General features: G+C 44.5%; 1 protein-coding gene across 2 annotated transcripts; it reads left to right on the top strand.

Annotated features, from left to right (window-relative positions):
* Positions 1-418: 418 nt before the first annotated feature.
* Positions 419-23,497, top strand: zbtb7a (zinc finger and BTB domain containing 7a). 2 transcript variants are annotated; one of them, XM_051077121.1, is made up of 4 exons: positions 419-586; positions 10,436-10,999; positions 12,077-12,957; positions 15,109-23,497. In XM_051077121.1, exons 2-4 carry the CDS (start codon positions 10,514-10,516, stop codon positions 15,542-15,544), a joined length of 1,803 nt encoding a protein of 600 aa, XP_050933078.1. In that variant the 5' UTR covers positions 419-586; positions 10,436-10,513; the 3' UTR covers positions 15,545-23,497. The 2 variants fall into 2 exon arrangements, with proteins under 2 accessions (XP_050933078.1, XP_050933079.1); XM_051077122.1 differs by lacking the exon at positions 419-586 and adding an exon at positions 1,713-1,828.
* Positions 23,498-26,353: the final 2,856 nt, after the last annotated feature.

Below are 26,353 nucleotides of genomic sequence, written 5' to 3'. Positions count from 1 at the left end.
CTTTTGGGGTGGGACACCATGACCTCAGGCAATAGGATGGGTGGGTGCGACTCGACTCACATTGAAAAGGAAAGGAGTACTGAGAGATGAGGCGTGTGAGAAAAGAAAGAGTTACAAGTCAGTTTAACCTTAGACCGCACATTTGAGTGCCCAGAGAGGAAAACACTGGCTGACGTTCGCCATGAAACCGCCGTGTGGGAAGGTATGGGTTAATGATTTGTGTCATCTCTGATTGAGTTTATGACTTTGACAACTGTCCACTTTTGAGCGCAAAAAAATTTCCATGTAACTTTTGCTTCACAGAGGGAGGAGGGAGAGGAGACGGAGGGGGAATGCTGTTTCTTTAAGAGAGAGGGAGAGAGAGTGAGTGAGAGAGTGAGAGAGAGAGAGAGAGAGAGAGAGAAAGGGAGGGACCTCTTTGCCCTCCAGAAACCAGGAAGGGAATTGAGTTGATCTGCTGCTGCTTGGTTAGCGCATACGGGGCTTTAAGCTGCACAACAGTGAGAGGGAGAGAGAGAGAGCTCCGGAGAGGAGGAGAGGAGAGGGCTGAGCTAACCCACAATAAGCACCACCACGGCCATCACAGGTGAGCTAAAGGCACCCTGCCATCCCCCCTGCTGTCTGCCCTGGGCCTGTCGACCAGAGGGGAGCAGGGCAGAGGAGGAGAGGAGAGAGGGAGGAATGAGGGAGGGGGACAGAAAGGAGAGCAGGGTGGGGGGGTTGGCCGGAGAGGAGAGGTGGGTCGCAGCAGTAGTCCCCAGTTAAGGTTCCTCTTTTTTTAATCCTCCTAAAGTACTTCCTCTGTACTGCTCTTTACCTCTGGGGAATCTTGAGATAAAGTTTATAGGATGTGTTCAAGGCATTAACTTTTCAGGCAGGTGGAAGCACTTAGAGGAGGAGGAGGAGGAGGAGGGGGATGGGGGGGCTCTCGAGAGAGGGTGGGGGGTACTGAACGAGGGGAAGGAGGAACCAAAAATAATTCTATTGGACAAGGTACAAGCAATCGCAACAACTTTTCGGGACAGTGTCGATTGAAATGCTCAGTGCGGAGCAAGTTGTGTGTTGCGAGCGCAGGGCATTTTGTAGTGGCATTGGACTGTTTGGAATAGGAATAACTCATAATTTAGGTCAGGAGTTTTAAGTGTGTCTGAAATGTCACCAGAGTGTGAGCTGATGAAAGAATCCACCTCTGATGCTTGGTTACTGCTGTGACAGTTAAGGCTGAAATGTTTTTTGTTTTTTTGTTGTTTTTTTTTTTCATACTAAGCTCGGCCCTGTTTGATGGCTGGTCTGTACTTTAATACCTGGCAGCCTGCTAGCAACATACTGTAGTGTATAATTCAGCCCTGAGTGCTTACGTTAGAGCAGGCTTGGAGATAGTGGGGGTGGTGAGGGCAGTGTGATCTGGGACTCGTAGTCCACAGCAGGGGCTGTAAAGCAGGTCAAATGGGGTTTCAGAACTCTATATCCCAGAGTGCCTTGCCCTTGGCCATCCAGGAAAGGGAACAGCCGCCAGCCTATCCCAACGAGGAGGTGTGGTGAGTGAGCAGCTGTCAAGCCAATGAGAGCAGGGGATGCGGAGCAGAGTTGTGGGCTGAAAATAGAGGGGGGTGGGGTGGTGGTGTTGGTGGTGGTTGAGGGGTTGGGGGGGGGCGGCGGGTAGGTGTCTGTTTGTGTGGGATCAGGCAAGGGCTTGCCTGTATGACTAGGGCCACTCGCAAGTTTCCTGTCTGGTAAAGCTCTAGCCCTGCCCAGAGACGGAGGCAGCAGAGCTGGCCGACAGGCAGGGGAGGCAGATAGGGCCCGGGAAACATTTTCTGCCTATTTGGTAAGCACGCCAAAGACATCCACACACACACACACACACACACACGCACACTGTGTCTTTAGACTGTGACTGAAAGGAGAAGAGAGGCGAGCAGAGGAAATAAATACCATAACGTGTTGTGTGTGAAGGAGAGTGAGAGAGATGGGGCTTGATAGAGTTCAGAGTTCTTGACCCACTTGCAGATAAAGGAGGGAATGGCAAATAGGTCAGTGCTGAGTGTAAGGTGCTGCACAGAACACCGCTCAGAGAAATAGCTGTTGTCTTAAAGTTTTTAATCACATCAGGCAGAACTTTTTAACTGTGGGCATGCAAGCTCATTGTGCATCAGTGTTGTTTTCCTATTAAGGCACAGTATTCTTTTACTGTTTTCATCTGCTGCTGTGATTAAATGGCACTGGTGCTATTATTAGTAGAGTGAAAAGATGAAGACACTTGCACATCCTGTATTGCAGCTTCTTTAGGGTGTTGAAGTAATTCCACAAAAACCACTGCATCAAATGTTTTCTAGACCGTGGCAGAGCGACCATGCTGATAGCTGACAGAGTACAGGTGGAGTGTTGAGTAGCAGTTACTTTGAGAAACCTCAGTGAGTGACATCTCTTCTTGCTGAAGGGGGGAATATGTGGCACATCTTGTGACAACTGGATTTCACTTGTAGGGTAAGCTGCCTCAGCTAAGTCCATGCAATATTAAAATATAACTTAAGCTCTGGTAACTTTGTGCGCTATACTGGAGAGAACTTGTGTATTTGCTGACTGATTTGCAGTTTTTCTCAGCTGCTCACACCATGGTCAAACTCATGACATCTTTTTCTCCCAGTCCACTAACCCCCCCACCCTCCTCACCAGCATCTTGTTAAGAGCAGATTCTAATCTCGCCTGTCATGTCCTGCTCGCTTGTGGCTCGTGGTTTAAAGACTTCACAGGAACCCTGACTGCCTTACTCGATAACCAGATGCATAATTTTTGGCTTTGCATACTTGTTGAACCCGTTTTTTAAACGTGTGGGCATGGAGAGGGTACAAGAAGAGCACAGTACATGAAGACGCCCAAATGCTGGGAAAGTGTTTGGAATGCTTCTCAGGAGGCGGCAGCAGACAGTGTTGATGACATTTTGTAGTGAGTTCGGTGTCACAGAAAATATTAGTTACATTAAGTACTGTCCTGATACTGCCCTCTATGCTACTTGCTAGGTACCACTATGGTAGAAAAGTATGGTTAGTTCAAGTAAATTCCAGCAAGAGGTTAAACTAGGACGCCATATGTGTTTGTGTGTGTGAGTGTGTGCTTGTGTGCACGCATGCATGCGTGCGTGTGCGTCTGTGTTACCAACAATAGACTCCAGGGGAATTGCAGGGGACTTCAGTGGCTGTGGGCAGGTCCAAGACACCACCCATCAATTTGGCGGTGAGGCTGAATACAGTTTGATATTCCTGTATGTTTGTGCCTACACCACTATGGCCTGAAACTAGCAGGTTCAGACAGACTAAGAAGACAGGTTGCGTGATGTCGCCGTGGCAGTTTGAGGCTTTATTTTAGAGTGAAATGCTGGCTGCATACAATATACTACATGTAACAGTCATTATGTTTGTTCAAAGTTTTTTTTTTTTTGGATGTGGTGAAATGATATTTTGTGGACCATATGGTGGGATCAAAACCTGAGGTTTTTTGTACTTCATACCAAACAGCATCATTTCTGTGCTGGCGCTCTGTCTCTTCATGTTTGTGTGTATACGTTGATCAAATTTATCAACAGTTTTAATACTTTAATCAGCCTCTTCCCTGGTGAATGCAGCTTCACTTCCCCTTAATGTTTGGTTCCCCTGGTCAGCTGCTCAGTATACCACAGCTTCCAGCCTGACTAGGCAGACAGACAGACCCCTCTCTGTTGTTTTTCTGTTGTTGTGCTGAAGTCTAGGGGGAGTAAAGGGGCTTCTTCTGTTCTCTTCTGGGACATTTATTATGGAGAGGCCAACACAACCTGATCAAATTAGAGTGGGAGAGTAAGAGGCTCGGATGTTTTTCAGGGTGGGGGTAAAGCTAGACTTGAATTTTTACACTTTTGGAGTTAGATGATGTCTTTTGGTGATTTGTTAACTGAAGGTTTTTACATTTTTTATATAGTGTAAATATGAGTGGAAGGGACAGGCATTTGTCAACAGTATAATTGATTGTTATTTTGACAATAAGGACTGTACTACAGAAACCAGAAGCTCCTTTAAATTAAGCAGAGAGGCCAACTGATCAGGAGGGGGATATGTGACCATTATGACACTGCCTGCATGTTGATTTTGTGAATTGGTTCGGGATGAAACAGAAGAGAAGATGGGTGGGTTGCATTAAAGGATGGTGAGACACAGGAGGGTGGGTGGGTCTGTGCTGTGCTTTGCCTCCTCAGCAGTGGAAAGGGGAAGTGGGCGGTGTGGTGGGTACTGTGCAGTGCAGAGTCTGAGACAGAGATGGAGCAATGATGAGATGAGAGCGACAGATGAGAGGAAGGGAAGGAGAGAGAGAGAGAGAGAGAGAGAGAGAGAGAGAGAGAGAGGGAGAGGGTCAGACAGTAGGGACAGAGAGAGCGAGCAAGCAGAGAGCTGGTCATCTGATAACAGAGCGGGTTCTGTTACACGCTTGCCACAGACTCACAGGAAGTCTTCTTTCCCTGTTGGGCTGCGCATGCACAGAGTGGCTCAGCCAGCGCACGTTGGGCCTGCCGACTGACCAACTGGCCAGCTTGGGTTCTGCTGGACGATGCTGCGTTGGGGCGTAGTGCTGTTTCTGAGGCCATGTGATAGGTTTTGTTACACTTCCTGGTTGGCAGCATGGTAGTGTCAGAGCATGTTACTCAAGCTAAAAGGAACTCAGACTGTGGATGTGGTTTTATTACGCTGCAGCTTGAGAAAGGCTACTGTCCCACATGTGTTATAAGAGTCATGACTTAACAATGAAATATCCACCAAAAGGCAAGAGCACCGCAGTTTATAATTTTAAAGTTTAAAGTTGATGTTTGTTTTTATTATGAAATTAATGAATGAATTAACTTAATAATTTCACCACACTGCTGTGTTCCTCCACATGCTGTGACCACAAAATGTGAAATACTACTTTATTTTAAAAATAATCTGATTTTACTGAGACTACTACTTTAGTTCTCTCTATGTTTTGTCAACTCTATTATAATTTTTGAAGCTCTACGTCTTAGTGGAGTGAAATTGAACTCTATCATATTATGATTAGGGTATTTTGGCTCCCTCATTTACATACAGAGGAGCAAATTCAAGAAAGTGCACAGTCTGATACAACACCATAAACTACAGAATTTAATCACAGTTTTTCCGCTATTATGTCAAAACAATTTCAAAAAATGTCTGTTTTGCAAAAGTAGTAATTCATAGCCATCGTACTGGTTTGAATTACAATGTTGTTTTTTGTTTTTCTGGGTACTCTGTATATATGCTAGCCTGTGGCAAAACAGTGGGTATGACTGATGTAAACAAGCAAGAAAACAAAATAGAGAAAAATTTAGAACAGCATGAGCATTTATACGAGTAGTTAGCAATACAGATTTCATTTTTCTATGTGGCAGCACAAAACTCAGTCCTTTATAAGGACATCATAAAACCCCCTGCTAGCTTCCTCACATTAAACTTTGCCCAACTTGTGGGCGGTCACCTGTCCTCTTATTGAAGCAGGTTATACCAGGTAACTGAATGAGATCGCTTGAGTTTATCATTGACATCTGAGCCGGATTCCTAGGCCACCATGCGCTCAAGAGTTATGAGTGAGCTTGTGAGTTGAACGCCCTGCCTCGCCCACTACCTTTTCACTGGCTTTGTGTCTGTGTTTTGGCAGCACTTCCTGGTTAGTTTCTAGTGAAAGCTGCCAGGCCTAGACCAGCTCTCGCAACTTCAGTTTTATCAGTCTCTTGCCCTCTTCCTGCTTTGCTCCCAATATGACCAATCAGGTTTCCTTTCACTACTGGCAGCAGTGAGTCACTTGGCTGTGGCACTAGTTCAAAATCCACTTTTCCTAGGAACTGCCACCCCCTCCCCATTCCGATTATCTTGCAATATCCTCTTGGTTCAACCTTGAACTTTGTTGACCTAAGTGAAGTGATTCCCCTGCAGCAGGGCGGGCTAGGCAGGCTTGTTGTCACAGAGGCCAGTTGAGATAGTCAGTGAAATGAGGGCAGGATAGGAAAAAGAGAAACGATAAAGGAAGGTTCAGGGAAGCACAGACAAGAGCAAAGCGCCGACTTGTCAACAACTTGTCGTCTAATATCCAGATTTTTCAGTTGTTTTCACCTCTGGCTTTGCTTGTGTTTCTTTTGCACTCTAAACTCAATACAAGCACTGAAATATATGAACCACTCTGATAGTACATGAGCTACTGAATGCATAAAGTCTTCACTTGAATGAAATTGGGAACAACATGATAGAATTGTTCTTTTGTAAAAGCAATAAGCTAATAACACTTCACAAGGTGTTAGTTATAAAATTAACAACTGCTCCGTATTTCAGCACTAAAAGGTGTCCCATCTGTGCTCTATTAACATTTATGATTCAAGGGATCAATGATTCAGTTATGTTTGCTCTGATTGCTCCCTCTTAAAGTTTAGTTGCTCAGTAGTTTTGAATTGTGCATTATTTTTATGAGCCAATCACTTCTTGCATGCAAAAGTTTAAGAAACTAGTGACTAAAAGAGTGGAATAAAAGGAGACCAAAGGGAGCATATTTGCTTTAAATTTCAGTAGAGTCAAACCAAAAGGCTCTCTACAATGGAAATTATAAGCGCAGTGCCCACTGTAATAATGGAACAACTGATTTTACTTTTTTTTTTTTTTTTGATCTGTCTGATAGTAATGTTCTTCACTTTGTCCTTTCCTGAAGTTTGGTAAAACCTTAAAAACGTGGTTGTGTACGGCTCTTAAAAAGTCTCAGGAAGCTATTTATTTTCTCCTCTATCTAAGAAACATCTGAGGTTGCACAGGGTTAACAGTTTGTTCCTTTGTATTTAGGAATGACTGGTATGTGTCAGCCAAAGACAGACAGAGATACTTTGAGAGTGGAAATTTTGCAGTCCTTCCATAGATGATACATATCAGGAAAAATAAAACTACCTCTACTAACTGCAACCACAGCCTGATGTCAACGTGTTTGTGTGTGAATGACAAGCAAATTGGGTGTGACTGTCTTGGCATAGATATTACGACCACACTCACAGCACAGTCAACTGAAGAGCAGCAAAACGGAAGGTCGTTGTTGGCTGTTTGGTCTGGGCTGTTGAAGCCTAATGTTGGTATCTATCCTTGCTGCGCGCAGATATATGGGAAGGGGGTAGAGGGACGTTACGGATGAGATGCAGGTGATGAGGGTGGGGATGGGATGGGTGGGTCCTGTGTTAAAGCAGTTGTTTGACTTGCAAAGCAGGCCTGGGTTACTCACGGAGTGGGGCATTGAGAGAAGGCCCTTCCCTGGAAGTGGAACGCCAGGGACACGGACAGCTGCTGCGCTGCTTTGTGCTGGGCTGCGGGCCTTGTCACCCACAGGCATGAATTAGTGATAAGGAATGTTTCAAGCCATGAGGAGGTGTCAGGATCAGGTTTGTTGCACCGTGTTTCCTCTTTCTTAGTGCTCTTTGCGGGTTATTCGGGGACAGGTGGCTCTTGCATGCAGAGTAGTCCCTCTATGCTTTGTTGGCACTGAATTGACTTTGTGTATGTGCCTGTGTGTGTGTGTGTGTGTATGTGTGTGTGCGTTTTATCTCCTCTCAGCTCAGCGTCTTTACCCCACAAAGCCGTGACCCTGGGTCAGCTGTGTATGTCCCAGGGATAACGCGCTACACAAGCTTGCAGAGCAATGCCTGGTCTAGTGCAGGTGCTGTGTGTCTGTGTTAGCAAAAAGCAAGATGGCTCGGGTGTGGATGGGCTCACAGAGATCTATTTCCACCTGTGAAGGACATGACCGGTAGCCATGCGGTTGCCCTTTCTTTCGCTCTTTCTTCCATCTCCACCGGACTCTGCTGTCTCTCCCTCTCTCCCTCCCCTGTGCCGCTTCTCTTTGTCTTTGCCCTCCCCTCCCTCAGATATTCAGATGAGGGGTTGGATAATAAAATTTGCTCATGCCATGTCTGACAGTCCGTTTTCATCAGAGCTTTGTGAAAGACATTGGCACTGTTTGCAACGGCTTTGTGGTCAGCTGCCTATCAAAACTGAATTGAGTTAAGGGAGACGTACAGTCAAGAGCGAGAAACAGCGCAGCCATTTTTTTTTACCATTAGTCAAACAAAACAGCACTCTGAAGTATGACCCATGTTATTTGAATGTACAAACTTTAATTTGAATGACCTCTTTATCATAAAACTTTGCACAAATGAAAACAATTATTGACCCATTTAGTGGATTGTGATAAGTTTGAGCAAACGTCTTCTCTCCTCTCCTGCCCGCATCTCTGCAGAGGTGTTTTTTAAAGACTTAACTCTGAACTGTGGGCAGAACTGACATACTGCCAGATCTCATGGTGTGGAGACACATAGGCGTTGCTTTTTGCAGGGGGAGAACATACTCGTAACAGAGGAGAGAAAAGGAGAGGTGTTCGCAGGTGAACTTGCACGAAAGAGGAGAGGCAGCCAGGTTAGGCAGGTTTGGTAGTGGGGTGTAGCACACAAACATACCAGGAGGGCTTGTCTGAAGGAATGTCATTTGAATGCTTCACTCTTGTAGAGAGCAACGTGCCCAACGCATCCTCAACCCAACCCACCCCACCCCGCCCTCCCCTTAACCTCACCCCCTGCTGGGTCTCCCTGGCAGATGGAGGGGGAGGGGGTGGGAGGGTTGGAGGGAGCAGATATCCTATATGTGTGTTTACGTGTGTGCGTATCTCGTGCGTTATTGATGTCTCTGTGATGCTACAGTATTTGCTTGTGTGTGTGTGTGTTGATAGAGAAATCGAGGATGGCTTGTTCTGCCGAAACCCCCCCCCCGACTGTGCAGGCTTCAGTCGATCATTTTAATCTCCCCCCACACGTGAGCGAGGGGACAGCCTTTCCTGAAACTTGGCACACAGTACAGGGTGGGGTAACCAGCTCAGACCGGATTGACAACCTCCCTTTTTAATACTGTTCCCTCGCAGCTTGTTGCGTGTCCTCTTCCTCCTCCCGTGGAGTTTTTCCACAGGGTCTGCTCTGGCAGCCCCCCCAACCCTTCTCTCTCCCTCTCTCCCCCCTTTTCCTCCACCTCCCTCTCTGCCCTCCCTGGCTCTCGACTGACACAGAGTGCACAAGCTGCACAGCCCAGCTCCCAGCATGCACTCTGATCCCCACTGCCCTCTGCCTATCTGTCCTCTATGACCTCTTACTTGGTTTCTTGCACGAGTACATGCACCCACACCCGAAGATGTAGGCGTGTACACAAGGAAACAGGCACCCAGCCACCTGCACACACATATATAGTAAATAAACATCCTTAGTTATTCACCCACTCCTGGTGTTTTAACAAGTAGAATGCCTTGCCAAATGCCACTCTTTATTCAGTGCCATCAGAAACAAAGTTATTGCACATCGTCACATTGTGCTGTTATATGATTTTGTAGTAAGTCTGTAAATGCACCTGTTGTGCCAGTAGATTTGCTTTAAAATCAATTGCAAACAGATGAGATGTGCAGTGCTCTTTTTGTTGTTGTTGTCACTTAGGACACTCTCTGAGGGTTTTTGGGTCTAGTGAAAAGGAGTGAAATGTTTGAATTGGCAGTTTTGGCTGCTACTTTATATTTTGGCTCCTTATGTGAGCTACTGCTTACAAAACAGATTTATCGAGCATTCAACATATGTGGCAAATGTAAAGCATTCACTGTGCTGCTCAGATCAGATGCTCATGGAGCACAAAAAGACTTTCTTAACTTTAATTACTTCTTTTTGGGTGTTACAAACACATCATGGTAAGAGTTTTTGATACTGATGTCCTGGGAATAGAAACACACATTCTCGTGGAAACTGTCAACATGTTGGTGTGAAAACTCAGTAGAGAAGTTTTTGCATTGCCAATATACTAATGAATAAAGATGACTCATTCATCATTTCAGATTTTATTTGGAGACTGGAAAAGTACACAGTTCACTTGGATAGAAGTCATAAGCATACAGTATATAGAATAGGGAATAAATAAAGATCACTGCTAAGTTGGGTCATATTAGATTGCATACCATTTACTGTTTTTATCAACCCCTTATGCACTATACTGGTTAGTTTCAACTGTTGTTTTTCATTGTTGTTGCAGTTTGTCAAATGTTTTTAAAACTGATTTTTGACATATTGCATAATTTTGTTGTCACACCTTGAAATCTCTGGTATCGTAATGCTCATTGCCGGACCTGTTTTATAGCTGATAGCAATGCTAATTGCCACACAACCTGATATGACCCAACTGTAGGTTTTGTTAAGATACTTTAGAGTCTGTATATGTCTACTGGGTTCTGTCCTGAAGCATTTTGGTGTATATTTCTAACTGTGGTGAATGAATTATTCAACATTCCTCTCTTTTTCTATATCCACATAAAGAATGCCATGAACTGATCCTCCTCTGTCCCATCCCTCTATCCAACTCTTTTCCCTTAGACAGGCAGACGGACAGACGGCAGGACGGATACACGGGTGGGGGCTGTGCTAGGCGGCTCGGCGGCAGGCTGGTGGAAGATGTCGTCAGGAGCCGGTGGGAGGGGCGGAAGGCGGCTCAGGGGGACAGCAAGCAGCGGGGGTGGAGGAGGGAGAGGAGGGGCCGGCGAAGCAGAGGAAGGCCCCGTGGGGATCCCTTTCCCTGAGCACAGCGCAGACATCCTGGGCAGCCTGAACAAGCAGCGGCTCAGCGGCCTGCTCTGTGACGTGCTCCTGGTTACTCAGGACCGGGAGTTCCCAGCTCACCGCTCCGTCCTGGCATCCTGCAGCTTATACTTCCACAAGCTCTTCACTTCAGGGGCCGCTGCTGACCAACAGAACATCTACAACATCGACTTTGTGGCAGCAGAGGCTCTGGGAGCGTTGCTGGACTTTGCCTACACAGCCACATTGACAGTCAGCCACAGCAGTGTGGCTGACATCCTTGCCGCTGCACGTCTCCTGGAAATCTCACCTGTCCAGGATGTCTGTACACACCTGCTGGACACCAAAGTGCTCTCCCCGCCGGTACAAGACCATTATTGAACTAAAAGTGACGTGTTAAGTTTGATTTGATCTGCTCTGCCTTTATGAGTTAATGCCATCATAAGCAACCCATTGTAAGATGTTGAACAAATTTATAGCACTAACCATGTACGGTACAGTACAGGTCATGTATTGTGGAGCTGAAATAACTAATAATATCACCATAACAAAGTAAAGTTCTCCTGGTTCAGTCACTCAGGGAATGAAGTGTCTGGTCATCACCTTCATTAAATAGTCGGCATAGTCAAGCTTACATCATGGCCTTTATCAGTCTCTCTCACTATGCCAAACACACGCCCACAGCCTTGGGGTTAGTTCAACACTTACTCACTCTGAGCCAATAGCGTGTGTGGAAGGACAGCATGCTCTTTCACAGACTACATACACAGCATATCACAGCTATACTTGATTGTTTTGAAGCGTAGCTGTGATATGCTGTGTCTGAATACATAATGCTCTACATCATGTGATGATCACAGCTACGCTTCACTGTGATGATCATACAGGGGCATACAGGGCAAAAACCTTCACGGGCTCCTGGATGTTTAATGTGAAAGGGTCCCAATCTGTAACATTGTAGTTTGTGGCACTACATTTCCAGTTATCTAATGTTACATTTAACACAAGTTCACTTCTCTTAACAACAAGACTTTAACACTGACACTTTTTAAGAGTTGGTGAATGTGCCATTTAAAACATACATGGGGCTCTGAGGTGCTTTATTGTTTTTTATACACACACTAATTAGCAATGTGTTTTCCCAATTACTTTTTATTTTCTCATTGCACATGCATGTACCCACAGGCATACTAAGCCCCTGGGTGTGCATCCAGGATACCCAGATAGTGATCTGCCCATGCTGATAGGCCTTACAGTTCTACATATTGGTCTTCAGCCTTCACTTTAGTTGATGTACTTTACAGAATGTGATTTTTTTCAAACATACTTTTTCTTCTGTTCTTTGCTTCTGTTCTCAATTTCTTTGTCCTTGACACAAACTTACAAATACTTTAATTTTCTCTTCACTTGCTCTCTTTGTCCCACACCATGTTTCACTAGGCGGTCAGTGAGCGAAGAGATGAAGATGAAGATGAGGAGGGAAAGGGCAGAGGAGGCAAGGAGCAGGGGAACCGGGTGCGGGCCCGGGAGTACCTGGAGTACTTCCAGAGAGGGGCGCACTGGAGCAGCAGCTGCAGCACGCCAGAGCTCAGGGACCTGCCTACACACCTGCACTTTAACCATGGCAATGGCCCCAGCAATGGGGCTCCTGGCGGCCCTGGTGAGTACTACTCCCCCTTGGCCCTCGCCTTGGCCCAGGCCCCGACGCAGGAGCCAGAGGAAGAGGATGAGGATGAAGAGGAAGAGGAGGATGGGGAAGCAGTGCAGGGGAATGGAGCAAGCCTGGGCTCAACCTATTACCCTCCATCCCAAAATGGGCACTTCTACCTCCCCCCTGAGTCTAGGCTGGGTCAGGAAACAGAAGTGGAGAACGGGGGTAGGGAGGCGAGGGATAGGGGTTCAGCCAGTGCCCTCCTGCAGCAGATGATGGACTCCATCGAGAGGCAAAAGGAGCGTGCGACGACCGGGGAAGAACAGGGAGATGGGGACGACCCAGACATGGAATTTTACTTGAATTATTTTAACAGCACGCAGCACGAGGATACAGCTTCTGCTGCTGTGACGCAGGGAGTGCCACCGCTCTGGCTTCGGGGCAGTACAGGCCAAGACAGAGTAGGAGGAGAGAGGGGGGTTGGAGAGAGAGGCAGCGGGGGTGGAGGAGGAGGAGGTGGAGGAGAGAGGAAGATGCGCTCTAAGGCCTTCCAGAAGTGCCCCATATGCTCCAAGGTCATTCAAGGAGCAGGCAAGCTACCCCGCCACATCCGAACGCACACGGGAGAGAAACCCTATGAATGCGCCATCTGCAAAGTGCGCTTTACCAGGTAAGCCCAATTAATGAAGTGACTACATCATGTCACATGTACTAATAGTCTTGGACTTGGCACCGTAGACAAACTGCCCAGCAGTGGGAAATACCACAAAGCCAAGAGCAAGAGTATTAGCGCTAACCAACTTAGCTTTGTATTAAGGAGGCATTGCGGTTTGTAAATCTCAGTGTTTACCTTGATCACAGGACAGACTCCTAACTAGTCCTAACCAATGTTTTTACAACGTTGCATTGTAGCCAAATGCTAATCAAAATGGCATGTACAATATTCCAACTCTGAGGGGGTCAGGTGGTTTTAAAGGTCTGTTTTATTATGACAGCCTTCATAGCAAAGTCCTGGAATTTTAACATAGGGGTCCTATAAAAGAAGGCTGTGCCATGGCGGTGTTATCTAGTGGAGGGCTGCTATAAAGTGCTGTGTTCTGATACAGAGGGGGGATCACAGGCCCTGAATGGTGCTCTGTGTGCTCCAATGCAGTAATTTGAACTTTTGATCTCTGGTTATGTTGATTATTGCCCACGGCAGAGTAGTTACACCACCCCCTCCTCTCTCTCTGTCACTCCTTTACCTCTCTAATGAAATCTGCCATGTGCCACTCAGATAAATGTGGCTAGTTGACAGCAGGGGACTTGAGTGCACATGGTATCCCTGTATTTAGGAGTCCTGCCTTTTCCTTGAAATCATTCCTTTAATTAATTAATCACTGGACTTGCGCTGGAAATAGATGCAGTAGGCTAGAAATATCCAGAACCTCTGCTGGCATGGCAGGTAGGGAAGACCAATCTGAATTTGCCGTCTAGCTAAATTCGACCAGCAGTGGGAAGGGGGTATTGTAATCTTAATCCTGTTTGATCAGGGTTAAGAGTGTGCCTCGCATGGTAATAAATCACTCCTGTCCTTTAAATAATTCACCCCTGTCAGTGTGCCACTTTGTTTCAAGGCTACAGCCTGTATATGTGTGTGTGTGTGTGTCTGTGTGTTTCTTCTCACCTACATACGTGTTTCTTTGTTCATTTTTATATTTGGGACACAGTTTGTACAGACCTGTAAGGGTTGCAGTGGGTTTATTTGTTTGCTCGTATGACAGCTAATCCACTTACATGGCAAGTGTATGTGTGTGCGTGTGTGTTCAAATGGAGTTGTCGTAACTACACTTGTTTATTTAGAAACCCTCTGCCGTGGATGCAGGGGGGTTAGACGATTTAAGAGCTTGTGAGCTCGAGAGATAGTAAGAGCTAAAGGGGAGATGGAGGGAGGGACAAGTGTTAGATAAAGGCCAGGGCAGCCTGATAAAAGTTTAGTGGGCGGTGTATCAACGTAAAGTAAAAATTCTTCCATTATGTAATGAGATGACATCAGATTTAGAGAAGTCGAGTCATAATTTAGTCTTGTTTTGACCAGAGTGTAATCGTTGTAGAACTCATGAATTATTGACAAGTAAGTCTTCCATATCAACAATTTGATTTGCGTTGAAGTGACACCTATTCCTATACAAAATTCAATCAAAATACAGCTTGTGGGGATAGAACTAGGCCACAAAACTGATGACTCATCTATATTTCAGTACTATTCAACGATAAACGTCTATTTTTCAAAATGATTTTGGACTTGTTCAGCTGCAGACGGTTAAATCCTCATTTTCTGTTCACAAAACAGGAATCTGTCAATTCTTATGGTGTCGTCCTCAAAGAAAAGTTAACAGAGATCATAAAAATGCCAACTGACACAATGAACATTGAGCTTTCTTGTCAGTCCACAGTTGTGCTCTTGTGTGCAATTACACACATAAAGATGTAAAGTTTATGGCTTCTCCTCAGTTGGTCTGGCTGCCCTCACCAAATAATTCCACTGGAAGAGATCCAAAAGATGGCTGTTAAATAGGAAATAAAACCATCCAAAGTATATTAGGCTGGCCACTGGTACACATGAGGATTAATAATATGTTTTGAGTTAATTATGTACTTTGTACATGATATTACATAGCCTGATAAGTAACTGACACTGAGGGAAAAAAACAAACCCTGAAACTGGCTGTGTGTGCTTAGTGCATTTGAATGGGTGTGAGCCAATCCTCTAGTTCATTAGATTTTTTTTTTTTTTTACTCTGTGTATCCTGATCCTGATCTTTATATTTCTCCCTCCCAGGCAGGACAAGCTCAAGGTTCATATGCGGAAGCATACAGGAGAGAAGCCTTACCTGTGTACGCAATGTGGAGCCGCCTTTGCTCACAACTACGACCTGAAGAACCACATGCGCGTACACACCGGCCTGCGCCCCTATCAGTGCTCAAGCTGCTTTAAGACTTTCGTGCGCTCAGATCACCTGCACCGCCACCTCAAGAAGGACGGCTGCAATGGCATCCCCTCTCGTCGAGGCCGAAAGCCTCGGGTGCGAGAGCCGGGGCTCCTTGAGCCCCCTCTGGGCCTGCTGAGCCCCGGATCCGACACAAGCCCTGGGCCTCGTACCATCAGGGGACGGCGGCGTTCTGATGCAACCTCAGCGGCGGATGTGGGGGGGGATGCTGGAGCCCATGCACACAGTCCTCAGCTGCAGGAGTTGGCAGGGGAGGCAGGGCCCTGAGACTGCAGGGGCGACAAGGACACTGCTGGACACCATAGTCACTCTGCACTGCCTGTGAGACAGGCCAGTGAACAGAGAGGAGAAAAAACACGCAATGGCAAACTTAAAAAAAAACAACAACAACAAAACAACTAACTATTCCTCTATAAACCAAATCAGGGTGTCACAAAAATCTAATCTTTATATTTGTTTCTCCTTTTACTTTAGGAAACAGAGTAGACTTGCAAGCACTTGAGTCGGTTTATCTGTTAAAGAGCAAAGAACGCTTCAAATCATGCACCCATGACGTCCACTTTCTGGGCCATTTCTTTCTTTATAATATTAGGGGTTTTATACATTGGCGTATGTGCTTAGGCAAATGTATGATAGATACAAAGAAACTCTGAGCAACTATGCAGTTGATTTAGATTTTTATTGGTTTTGTCCTCACAGCCTTCAGGCTCTAAGCAAGGTGTCTGTCAAGCACCTTCTGGCTGCTGTACGGGTGAAGCGAGGACAAATCCTCCCAGTGAAAACAACTCTTTTTCTATTCTTTTGCAGGTCTGAAATGTACAGTTACCATAGAAACAACATTGCCACAATATGGCATATGCAAGGAAAACTCACCACAATTTTGATGCAACAGTTTTTTCTCTCTAAATGTTCCAGAAAGAATCAGACAAGGGTTTGATTGAAGTGTTACTTACTCTATAAAATGCATTTTAAGAATCTATGGTTTGTCTTATTGAAAAACAAATTCATGTTGAGTCGAATCCACTTTAACGGGGGCTCGTCGATTGCAGGACTAGGGAAAGTGAGGGGTGGAGGGTTTGTGTTTTTAAAGCACTACCGTCGTCAGTGTATCTGTATCTGTTGGCTTGACTACATTGCCTCTTATCCCTCACAACTCTGCAATGTCAGCATTTCTGTTTTCCCTTTTGATTTTGTCTTAATTTTTTTGTTGTTCCTTTTTGTTGACTGCTTCGGGTACTTGACACTTTATAATTGTATACATGTATATACAGCAGGTGGTGATATGACATTGGTCCCCTCTTAATGCTGAGGTGTACTTAACCAATCGGGTTTTTTCCTCTTAGGCTTGATGTCATATTTCTCACAGAGTGAAGCTTGTGGGTGAACGAAAAAAACTGTATGAATGTTTGATGAAACAGAAAAAAAAACCATTGAATCACCCATTTGTCCTAAACTTAACACTTGACATGTATAGTTCCTGCCCAAAGGATAAGGAGGTCGATTGAATGAATGTGCTTAACTTTGTGCAGTTTTTCGGAATCTGTCCTTGTGTGACAAGGCGCGGGTAGCATTTAACCAACCGCAGGTTAAAGGAATGGCAGGGAGCCCGAGTGAGAGAGTGACAAAGAGTACGAAGAAGAGATAGATGAGCACCTTTTTTTCTATGTTTGCACAGCTTTACTAAAGATATCCAACAAAGCGAGAGAGAGAGGTATATTTAAAGGAAGTGGGCTGGTGTTGGGGAGGGAGTGAGAGGAGGTTTATGTATCACGCTTATTCCAATCTTTTTGCCCTAGGGACCACACAACCGTGAGGCAACCTGTATGATGAGGAGAGCAATAAATACCTGTCCAAGTTGGGAGGCCAAATAGGAGCGCAGCTGCAGCTGGTCGATGGGGGGAGGGGAACAAGGGAAGGGGAGGGGGATCTCACAATGTCTGTTGCATTCCAAAAAATAATCTCCCCCAGCTCAGCCACGTTTCCAGGCAGGAGGGGATCAAATCAGGCCTTTTCTCTCCCTCTCTCTCCCTCTGTAGTCCTCTAATGCCCCCGAACCAGCCTGGAGGGGATATTATTATATTAGAGTCTGGTGTTACTGTGGGTAGGACGCCTGGTGCTGGCAGTTTAGTGTGCGAGTGTGTTTACATGTACGTGTGTTTGTATGCATGTGTGTGCGTGGCAGCCAGGGTCCCTCTGGCCACATCATCACTGTGTGAGTCAGCCACAGCCTGTTCAAACATGCACCCTGAGCTGCCAGCCCCAGTGCACTTTCTCCGTCTCTCTCACACACACACACTCACGCTCATTGAGTCCAGGTATCCTGTAGAGAAGGGGAAAACACCAGGGCTGACATATCTGTTTGAATATTGTCAGTGACTCCATACATCTGGATTTGCTAGTCTTAAAATATCCAAGTTGTGTTTCTGTGCTCTGATGTTTTTTTTCCAAACTAGCACATTGAGCCTTTGAATCAAGAGGAGAACATGCATATGATTTAGAGCCCCCCCCCCCCCATAATTTCTGCAGTGGTGCTGTGGTTCAAGTCCCTTTTGCACCTCCATTGGAAAGAGACAGGTTATGAATGCACTTTGTTACTGAACAGGGCACTTTTGTCAACAAAACGGGTACTTAAAAACAAACCAGTTGCAAATGAGATCAGTCGTTTCTTCTGTCCGTGGTGGTGAAGTTGAGCTCCTTCACTGGTTTTGTCCAGGTTTTGATGACAAGCTGCCAAAAATAAAAATGGAAAAAAAAATCATACCAGAAATATGCAAGTTCAGATCTCAAAAAGAGAAGCCAGGCAGGTTCAGATATTAAAACCTAAAAAAAGAGACTAAATTAATCCATGTAACTGATTGTACTTGAAGTTAGCTGTTTTAAGAAACCTAGTGAGTTGTCTTTATGTCTTAATGGTAAGAAAGGACATAGGAGGAGGAGGTAGACAACTGGGCACTGTGTGTGTGCGTGCGTGTATGCATTTTTTTTGCCTGCATGTGCACAAGCATGCTTGGCTGGCTGGCAGGCTGGAGGGTCTCAGGACAAGCTTGGATAAACAAACTTCGTGTCTACCCCATCTGTTCACCAGCTACTCTCATAACTACACATGTTCTCTGAGGAACCACAGTGATAATAAGTCCACGGTACCACAGAAGCAAAAATACCATATTGTAAAACAACACATTGGACAGTTGCTTGTTTACTTCATAGCTCTCTCGGTGCAGATTTGCATAACTCTTCGTTTACTCTTGTTGGTCATTATTATTGGGTTGGCTGGGTCTTGAGAGTCTCAGTTTCTATTTTTGCCTCTCCGTTATGATAAAGATGGGGTTTATTATTGCACAGTTTGACTCCCACAGGCAGACCAATGTAAGCTGGGTGTGTGATCTTTATGTACAGTGGTACTTGGTTTGGACTTCTTATGCCCATTCACTCATGATGTGGCTGAATTTTTACCTGTTGAGACCTGTGAGCCATCTTCAACATACGTTTTTTTGGACCTTAATATTTCCCCAAACGTCTTATGTTGTTTGTTGATTAACCAAAGCTTTTTGCCCTCAATCTTAGTCTACTGTAGACTAGAGATATTGATAGTATGTCTGTTATTTATCTAGACTGGGCCTCCCTGACTAAGCCACACACAGATGCCCTCCTCTTGAATACATATGCAGAAATGTTTGTGTGGAATCATACAGATATTTACTTGAGTTTGCTTTCTCTCGCTCTTTGTATCCTTGTGGACAATAGAAACAGAGGTTTAAGGATGTATAGTTTTTTTTTCTGTCTGTCTACACTCGTTTTTCTTAAAATAACGTGTTGTGCTACAGCTATTTTTTTCTAATAATTTTACATGGCTGTGCGTGTGTGTGTGTATGCGCGCGCGTGTGTGTGTGTGTGTGTAGGGGTTGGGGTCGTGGTTTTGGGTTGCTGTGCCAGGAGGGTGGGGTAAATGGGTGCATGGGTGGGGTTATGGATATAAAGCCTGATAGCACTGGAAATGGTGCTTTAGCTGAGAGAGCAAAAGTTTGCACTAATGTTAAATGTCCTTGTCCTGCTTATGGGAGAAGGGCAGGAGACCTCAGAAAGGCCTGCGAGTTTCCATGAGCACAGAGCAGTGTGGTTAATACTCAATGGTCTCATAAAGAGTCCATCCAACCCCTCCATAGAAATAATCATGTACAGTATATTAAGAAATACACAGACGTCCAACAACAACAAATACCAAAGGAGAAAAAAATGGCTTGCATTCAAGTCATTGGACATTTTAAGCTACCAATCTCATGTTGGATTAATAGAGTTTTACTGTTGAACCTGAAGGCTCTTGAAAAGAGATTCTGGATGTAACGTCTGATGGAAATGGTGTGAAAACATTTTATATTACAAAATATTCCAAATATACAACATTTAGGCACTTAGAAAGTAGCAAAGCCTCGGAAACATTCAAAACGTTTGAGTTGGTCCTGAACTGATGGCTGAGATGAACTGTGTGCGGGCGCCAGAGATAGTGATTCTTTTCTAAATTTAGAGATGGGATTTTTTTCAACATTTGTTTTATGTTTGGTGAACTGATGATTAATGATTTGAAATGATAATGAAAACTATTGTTTAACACTGTTATTTTGATCATTGCTGAATTGGATGATTTCGGTTGAAATTTTTTTTTAAAAGTTGGACTGAATTTCAATGTTCTCTAATTGAAGCAGACTGGGACTTTGTGGCCTTTGCCTGAGCTGCACTAAGCTTATTGTTTTTTTTTATATATATATATACCAGACAGTCGTATTGTGCAGTGTGGGGCTGAGGCTCACTCCCACCAGGTGGACAATGCAACATCATGAGCCTCAGTGTGCCTTAAGTAGGCAGGGACTGACAAAACTCACACCTTCTCCAATTATTTTTGCTGTTGTTTGTTTTTGTTTTAACCTTTGTTCTTATTTTCTGCCCATATTTTAAGACTAAATTGTGAAAGCTGATTGGATTGGTTCTGAAATTGATCATTTAGCTGTTTGAACTCTACTTGAATGAATTAATAATAATGTCTCTGTACTAGCCACTAGATCAGAGCTGTGTCTCTATCAGCCTCTATGGCTCCATAACTGGTGTGTCCCCAGCCTCAGCCCCAGACCAAGGTCGCTCTGACACAGGCTACACTGAGACAGTCTCAGAACTTCATGGCAAGTGTTTTCGAAAATTGACCTTGATGTTTCTTTGTTGTTTTTTTTTTTCCTATGCTGTTATCAAAGATTTTTGGTGAATCTATCTGAGAAGGCCATAAAACAAAGATGACCAACAACTATGATAACAATGATAACTGTAAATAATCAAACGAAGCAGGACGGGGCAACTGTTATCATGGTGATTTGGGACAGCAAGAAGGGGGATTGTTTGCTTTGCTTCGTCATTTTCCTGCACACCTGATTTTTTTTTTTTTTCATGTTTTCCATCAGGCTCTTGATGCACAGCAAGCTGAGCGCAGCATATGCAGTACGGCACTATGCGCAGCGTGGCTCTGGCACTTACACAGACAGCCCTGGGTCCTTCAGAGAGGCAGGCTGCTGTCTGTTGGCTGCTCTCAGCCAAGTGGGGACAGTTTGCACTTGGAGTCTTTCTCAGTCTCTGGGGATACAAAGGCTGGCATACAGGGAGGAGGATTAAATACGGGTGGTTAGGGGGAAGCCAGGATGTTGTTTTCAGGGATGAGGTTAGAAAGCCCAGGTGATGGACTGTTTGCTGAGCAAAGGTTCACTGTTGGTCCTCTAAGCTGGTGGGAATTGTATGGCCACGATATGATAAGAATTGTAATACAAAGGAGGTCACCACAGATTTCACATCGGGGAACCACAACAAGGAGAATGCCGCTGATCTCTCTTGTCTCTATGTAAGAACTTCTCAGGTGGAAAATAACACTGCTATGCATTGGTTTCAATGTCTGCTCAGTTTGTGGTTATGTCTGATCACCCCTCACCCCACCCCCACCACCACCACCAAGTTTCGTCTCTGTCTTTCTCATCCATACCAATATTTAGCATAATCGTTCCCAGAAAGATAAAAGCAGGAACAGTTCCCTCATTGTAAAGTTATTAAAGTTAAATGTATATTTCTCCATCTAATATTGATCCAGCGAATTGTTTGTTGGAGGGATGGAAGCCACTGGAGATTCAGTCTTATTTGTCAGACTGTAACATTTTCTGAAAGGATATGGGTTCGGAAAAGCACAGAGGCGGGAGGGGAAGGGAGGGGAGGGCAGGGCAGAGGGGGGTGGGTGTATGTTCTCTCGCTTGCTTCTCCCATCGCTCTTCCTCTCTCCGGACTCGGAGTCTACATCTTTGCTGCCGACTGGCCTTTGATCAAAGATCACACACCCTCAGCAGGGGAATCAGCAGGAGAGAAAGCAGGGAGTTGGGATTGGATAAAGGTCTGGTGGAAGACACACTTTCAGTTTTCAGTCACCTAAACCAATTTTACATTCCATAACTTCATACTGTGATTCCCACTTTGGAGTTTTTGGCAGGTGTAAAGGCTGTGAGTTGGAGACAGCAGTAGGAAACGGTCAACTTTTCGCAGTCAGCTGTTTCAGTCAGTCTGTCTAGCCTCACTATCCCTCTGCCGTGTGACAGACATGTAGACAGACAAAAGGCCCCCGGTGTACCGCTATCCAACTGCCTTTTTCAGCTTCTGCGATTGTAACAAAAGCACTTTGCAAAAGGCCATCCTGAATTTTGTGTGCTTTTATTTTAAGGTTATCACTATTGTTATTATTTTGTTGTTCCTGTTGATTTTTATTTGTTTTCTCAGTGCAGATGATTATTTAAATGAAAAAAAAGAAAAAGAAAAAACTTGAATATTTGGTATCTGGATTGAAGGTGGTTTGAGCTGCTGCCTCGTCTGAACATTAACAAACACATCTCTGTTATGCTACCACCATACCTGTTATATGCAGCTTATTGCATAGTCCACACAATGGTAAGGGGGGGGGAAGGGGTGGTACAGGACAGATCTCCCCCTACCTGCTCTCTGCTTACTGTCTCAGATCTTGTTGGGAGAAAGGTCATTTCAGCTCATTTTGGGAGACTCCTTTTCTTGAAAAAGAAACCTGTATAACAGTTGCAAAGCTTTCTGAGAAGGCTAGCTGTGCTGAATGTTAAACATGCAGTGTTGTATCCACTGCAGAATCTCTTTGTCTGCAATAACGCCCTGTCTGTGCAGTTAAAGGCTGGATCTGGTATCCATACATAAAGCTTAAGTGATAATGAAAGACAGATGAAATGGCCAAATGACCATCATGCACTTTTGCAAGTCAGAACAGAAGATTTTTTTTGGCCTTAACATCTATGTCAAATCAAAATTATTGCAGTAGAGTGGAAAGAATAATATTGATCATAATAAACATTCAATAAATCTATAGTTCAGTACATTGTTTAACTTGGGAGAGAAAGAAATAGGCTACTATTTATAATAGATTGATTTGTAACTGTGATTATTATGATAATTCTTTACAGAAGTTTTTTCAGATGTACATTTTAGAATGGTGGAATATATCCCAGCTCTCAAATCTGGACATTTAACTGTAAATGCACACCGAGTCACGTCAAGCAGAAAACTGTTGCTCTCGCTTCTCTCTGCGAGTTCAAACTTTCATCCGTGTTGGACATCTGACCAGCCCCCTCCCAACCCCACTCCCCATTCTGTGCATCACAAACAAATGTGTCCCAAAGGCAGAATACCTGCTGTGAATTCACTAATTGGATGGAGTTTGGCCAGAAAGTGCAACATCATCGAGCGTTTTCAACCCGCAGAGAGCAGCAGCCATTTTTCTTTCCCACGTGATTCAGTGTGGATTTTCCTTTTTTTTTTGTTTGTTTTTTTTTTTTTTCAGAAATCCCTTTCTCATCACAAAGATTTTTTTCTCAGCATAGCAGTCTGTCAGTCCATATCTGTTGGAAGCTGCAGGGAGGTTGGGGTGGGGGTGGGGGGGCATAAGTGATTTTTTTTTTGTTTTGTTTTGTTTTGGAGAATTTGCACTTTTTGGTGACGAAAAAGAAATTGTATTGTATATGAGACCACTAAATCCACACAGTCTAAACCATATAATTCCATTTTGTGTCTTTTTGTTTTGTTCTGTTCTTCTTTTTTTTTTTTTTTAAAATATATCCAAAAATGTCTGGCATCTGGTTGTCTGGTTTAAAGAATATAAATCTTTCTATTAAAAAAAATGGTTGCAAAGTTTTGTTGTTGATAATTTTGTCTCTTATTCTAAGTAATTTAACAAAAGACAACTCGACATGTCGTCATGTGCTATATTTTCTTCCTCTTGTAACTGAACCACTCAGGACAAGTCAGTTCTCTAGGCCAACCAGAAGGTGGCAGTATTATCACTGTTATGATGAGTTGAGAATGCAGTGATCATCAAATGCTGCCACACTTAACTGTTGTGTGTATGTGTCTCTTTCAGGCTTTCATTCTTTTACTCACTCATTTGCCCAATTTAATGACCGTGACAGCAAAGATCAAATCATACTTTACAAATAAAACGTTACCACCTACTGTGCAGACACCTACTGTGTGTTTTGGGTTGTCATACATCAAGAGCGTTGCAGTGAACTGAGCAGATATTTACTTACAGAGGCCAAGGCCATGTGTGAGGATATATCTATTGAGGTGAGGCCACCAATACTATTTTAAATCTGATTCGTCCTAGAAGTCCTGCAGCAGCCTGCAACCATGGGCGTGTTGTCACCCTGTCTTCTTGTTTGTCTCGGTCTGTCTCCCTGAGGCGATCCTGTGGGGTGACAGAGGTCATAGAACAGCTCATTAACCCCACCCCAACAGCCCACACATTGCTGCAGTCCTCAGGCCCTGGCTGAACACGCTTACACACACACACACACACACACACACATTTTATAATGCTCCACTAATAGCAGTTAAGTCGACTTAAGCCCACTACTTGAGTAATATGCTTTCAGGGATGCACCATGACACATGTATGTGTCTTGCATGTTGTATGTAGTGACATCTTAATATGTCTTTGTCTTTGTCGTCATACTTCTTTTTTCTTGACGTAAACCAGCTTTTAAACATTAATTATACTACATATCCACACAGTGTGATATGTTAGAGTATGAGATGTTTTATTCAGTCTTGTTGAACCTGTTGGCCAGATGTCTCGAGGCTCCAAGTCATTAATTGTTATGTTTGTAAGGTATCTAAAAACACAGTGGGATACTGTGTTATTTTCCATGTTCAGACATCATTGTTGCAGTCAAAACATATTGGATAAGAGGGACAGCAGCACTTCAGGGGCTTGGAGATGCCTGGGAGCTGTTGTCTGCCGTCTCTAGTGGTATTATTCCCTCAATCCGTGCGTGTGAACGTGCACGCATGTGTGTATGCATGTGCCTGCAACTGTTTCTGTTTACATGTTTGTCTACATGCTTATGCGCAAAAGGTGTGGTTTTTATAATCTTCACTCGCTTGTGCACATGTGCATGCATACCGCCATCATTAAGGCTCCCAGTAAATGAGCCTCTTATTGCCCTCGCGATGAGCAGTTGGAGACAGGCTGGTAATGTAAAGGGGAAAAAAAAAGCACAGTGACACACTCACACTAGCCTCATTTTCAACCGTACACACCTTTCTCTAGGGATATAAAATGCCCCTGCCTCTGCACACTGTGGGACATGAGTTTCATCCAAACTAGCTGCCGTCCTCAATAAAACCCACGTGAGCAAATCTCTGCAGTATAGATTTCCAGTTTCTCTTAGGGTATATTTTGTTCAGATCAGGTGTTTAAACTGCTCAATATGACAATAATTAGGCAGCACAGAAGACATGTGTTCTTTCTTATGTTGATAAGGGACATTGACCTTTAACCTGTGCAACCCTGTAGCCCCCCCACCCACCACCCACCCCACCCATATGCCCTCAGCCAGTACCCCCCACCCCCACCCCCCCTGCTCTGTCCAGCTCCCATCAGGACGGATGGGGGGGGGGGGGTTGGACAGGCTTGGAGCCTTGCCTCTGGCCATCTCTCCTCCTCCCCGGAGAACAGAGGACTGAGGTGCCTTTAAACCACTGCGGCAAAAACCCTACCAAAACCCTGCAGTCATTAATATGCAAAAATGCAAATGAGTAGGTAATTAAGAGCTGGAGCTCTCTGGAGGCTCTTTGATTGCTAATGAATTCTAATCTGCAAAGAAAGGGGGGAGGGGAGGAGAAAAAGAGATGAAAGAAATAGAGAAAACAACGAAAAAGAGAAGCCTCAACCCGAAATTTGTCATATCCATAAGTTTTCATATCGGATTTGTTTTTATCTGGAGGCTATAATCTGAATTATTAGCTTGGATATTTGAGACAATTACTTGATGATATGTATACAGGTCATGAACATTTGGGAGAATATAAATGTATAATGAACAGCCTTCAAAACACATTTATATCAAGTTAGGAGATGATTTTTTTTTCTTCTCTATTTTTGCACTGTAGACACCCATCCAAATAAGATTATACTAATGACGCGAGTATCAATGGGCAGAAATCTCTTTGTAATGGACACAGTGCAGTAATTGTGTAGATATTGCTAATTAGAGGAGGACATGACAGGCGAGCAGACGCCTCTGACCAGCAGCTACCAAAGAAAATAGAAGGTCAGATATCTCAACAGTGTGCTCTTTGCCGCAATAGCAGCTGTGTGCTGAAGTAAAGGAGATGTCATTTCATCACTTTTGTGAGCCATAACACATCCCCACTTCCACTCTAACTCATTCACTCTGTCACTCACACACACACACACACACATACATACACACACACACATGCACACACTGCTGTTATTGTTGTTGCAGTGCTCCCACTACATCAACAATCTCTGCTTCCCTCCCCCACACAGGCTCGCATCTATCTCCCTTTCACTCCCTCTCTTCCCCCTCCTGTCCTGGGCAGCCCTGACATGCCTACTTCAATTGATTTAGAGTCAATTCAGCTTCTGATCTGATTGTTATCATGTGACTTTTTGCACACCTCCCCCCTCAATATATGACTACTGTATTATTTTCAGATTGGGATAGAGGCTCAGGTAGG

This window comes from Lates calcarifer, linkage group LG17, assembly GCF_001640805.2.
Source record: "Lates calcarifer isolate ASB-BC8 linkage group LG17, TLL_Latcal_v3, whole genome shotgun sequence".
Taxonomy (NCBI): Eukaryota; Metazoa; Chordata; class Actinopteri; family Centropomidae; genus Lates; species Lates calcarifer.
The sequence above is the reverse complement of the archived record's forward strand: the minus strand, read 5'-3'. Positions and strand labels throughout refer to the sequence as shown.

What these genes read in the sequence shown, in the direction of transcription:
- zbtb7a (XM_051077121.1), top strand. Translation starts at nt 10,514, where the DNA reads ATGTCGTCAGGAGCCGGTGGGAGGGGCGGAAGGCGGCTCAGGGGGACA. An exon ending in CCAAAGTGCTCTCCCCGCCG is followed by an intron (nt 11,000 to 12,076) that starts GTACAAGACCAT and finishes ATGTTTCACTAG; the next exon opens with GCGGTCAGTGAGCGAAGAGA. An exon ending in TGCAAAGTGCGCTTTACCAG is followed by an intron (nt 12,958 to 15,108) that starts GTAAGCCCAATT and finishes TCTCCCTCCCAG; the next exon opens with GCAGGACAAGCTCAAGGTTC.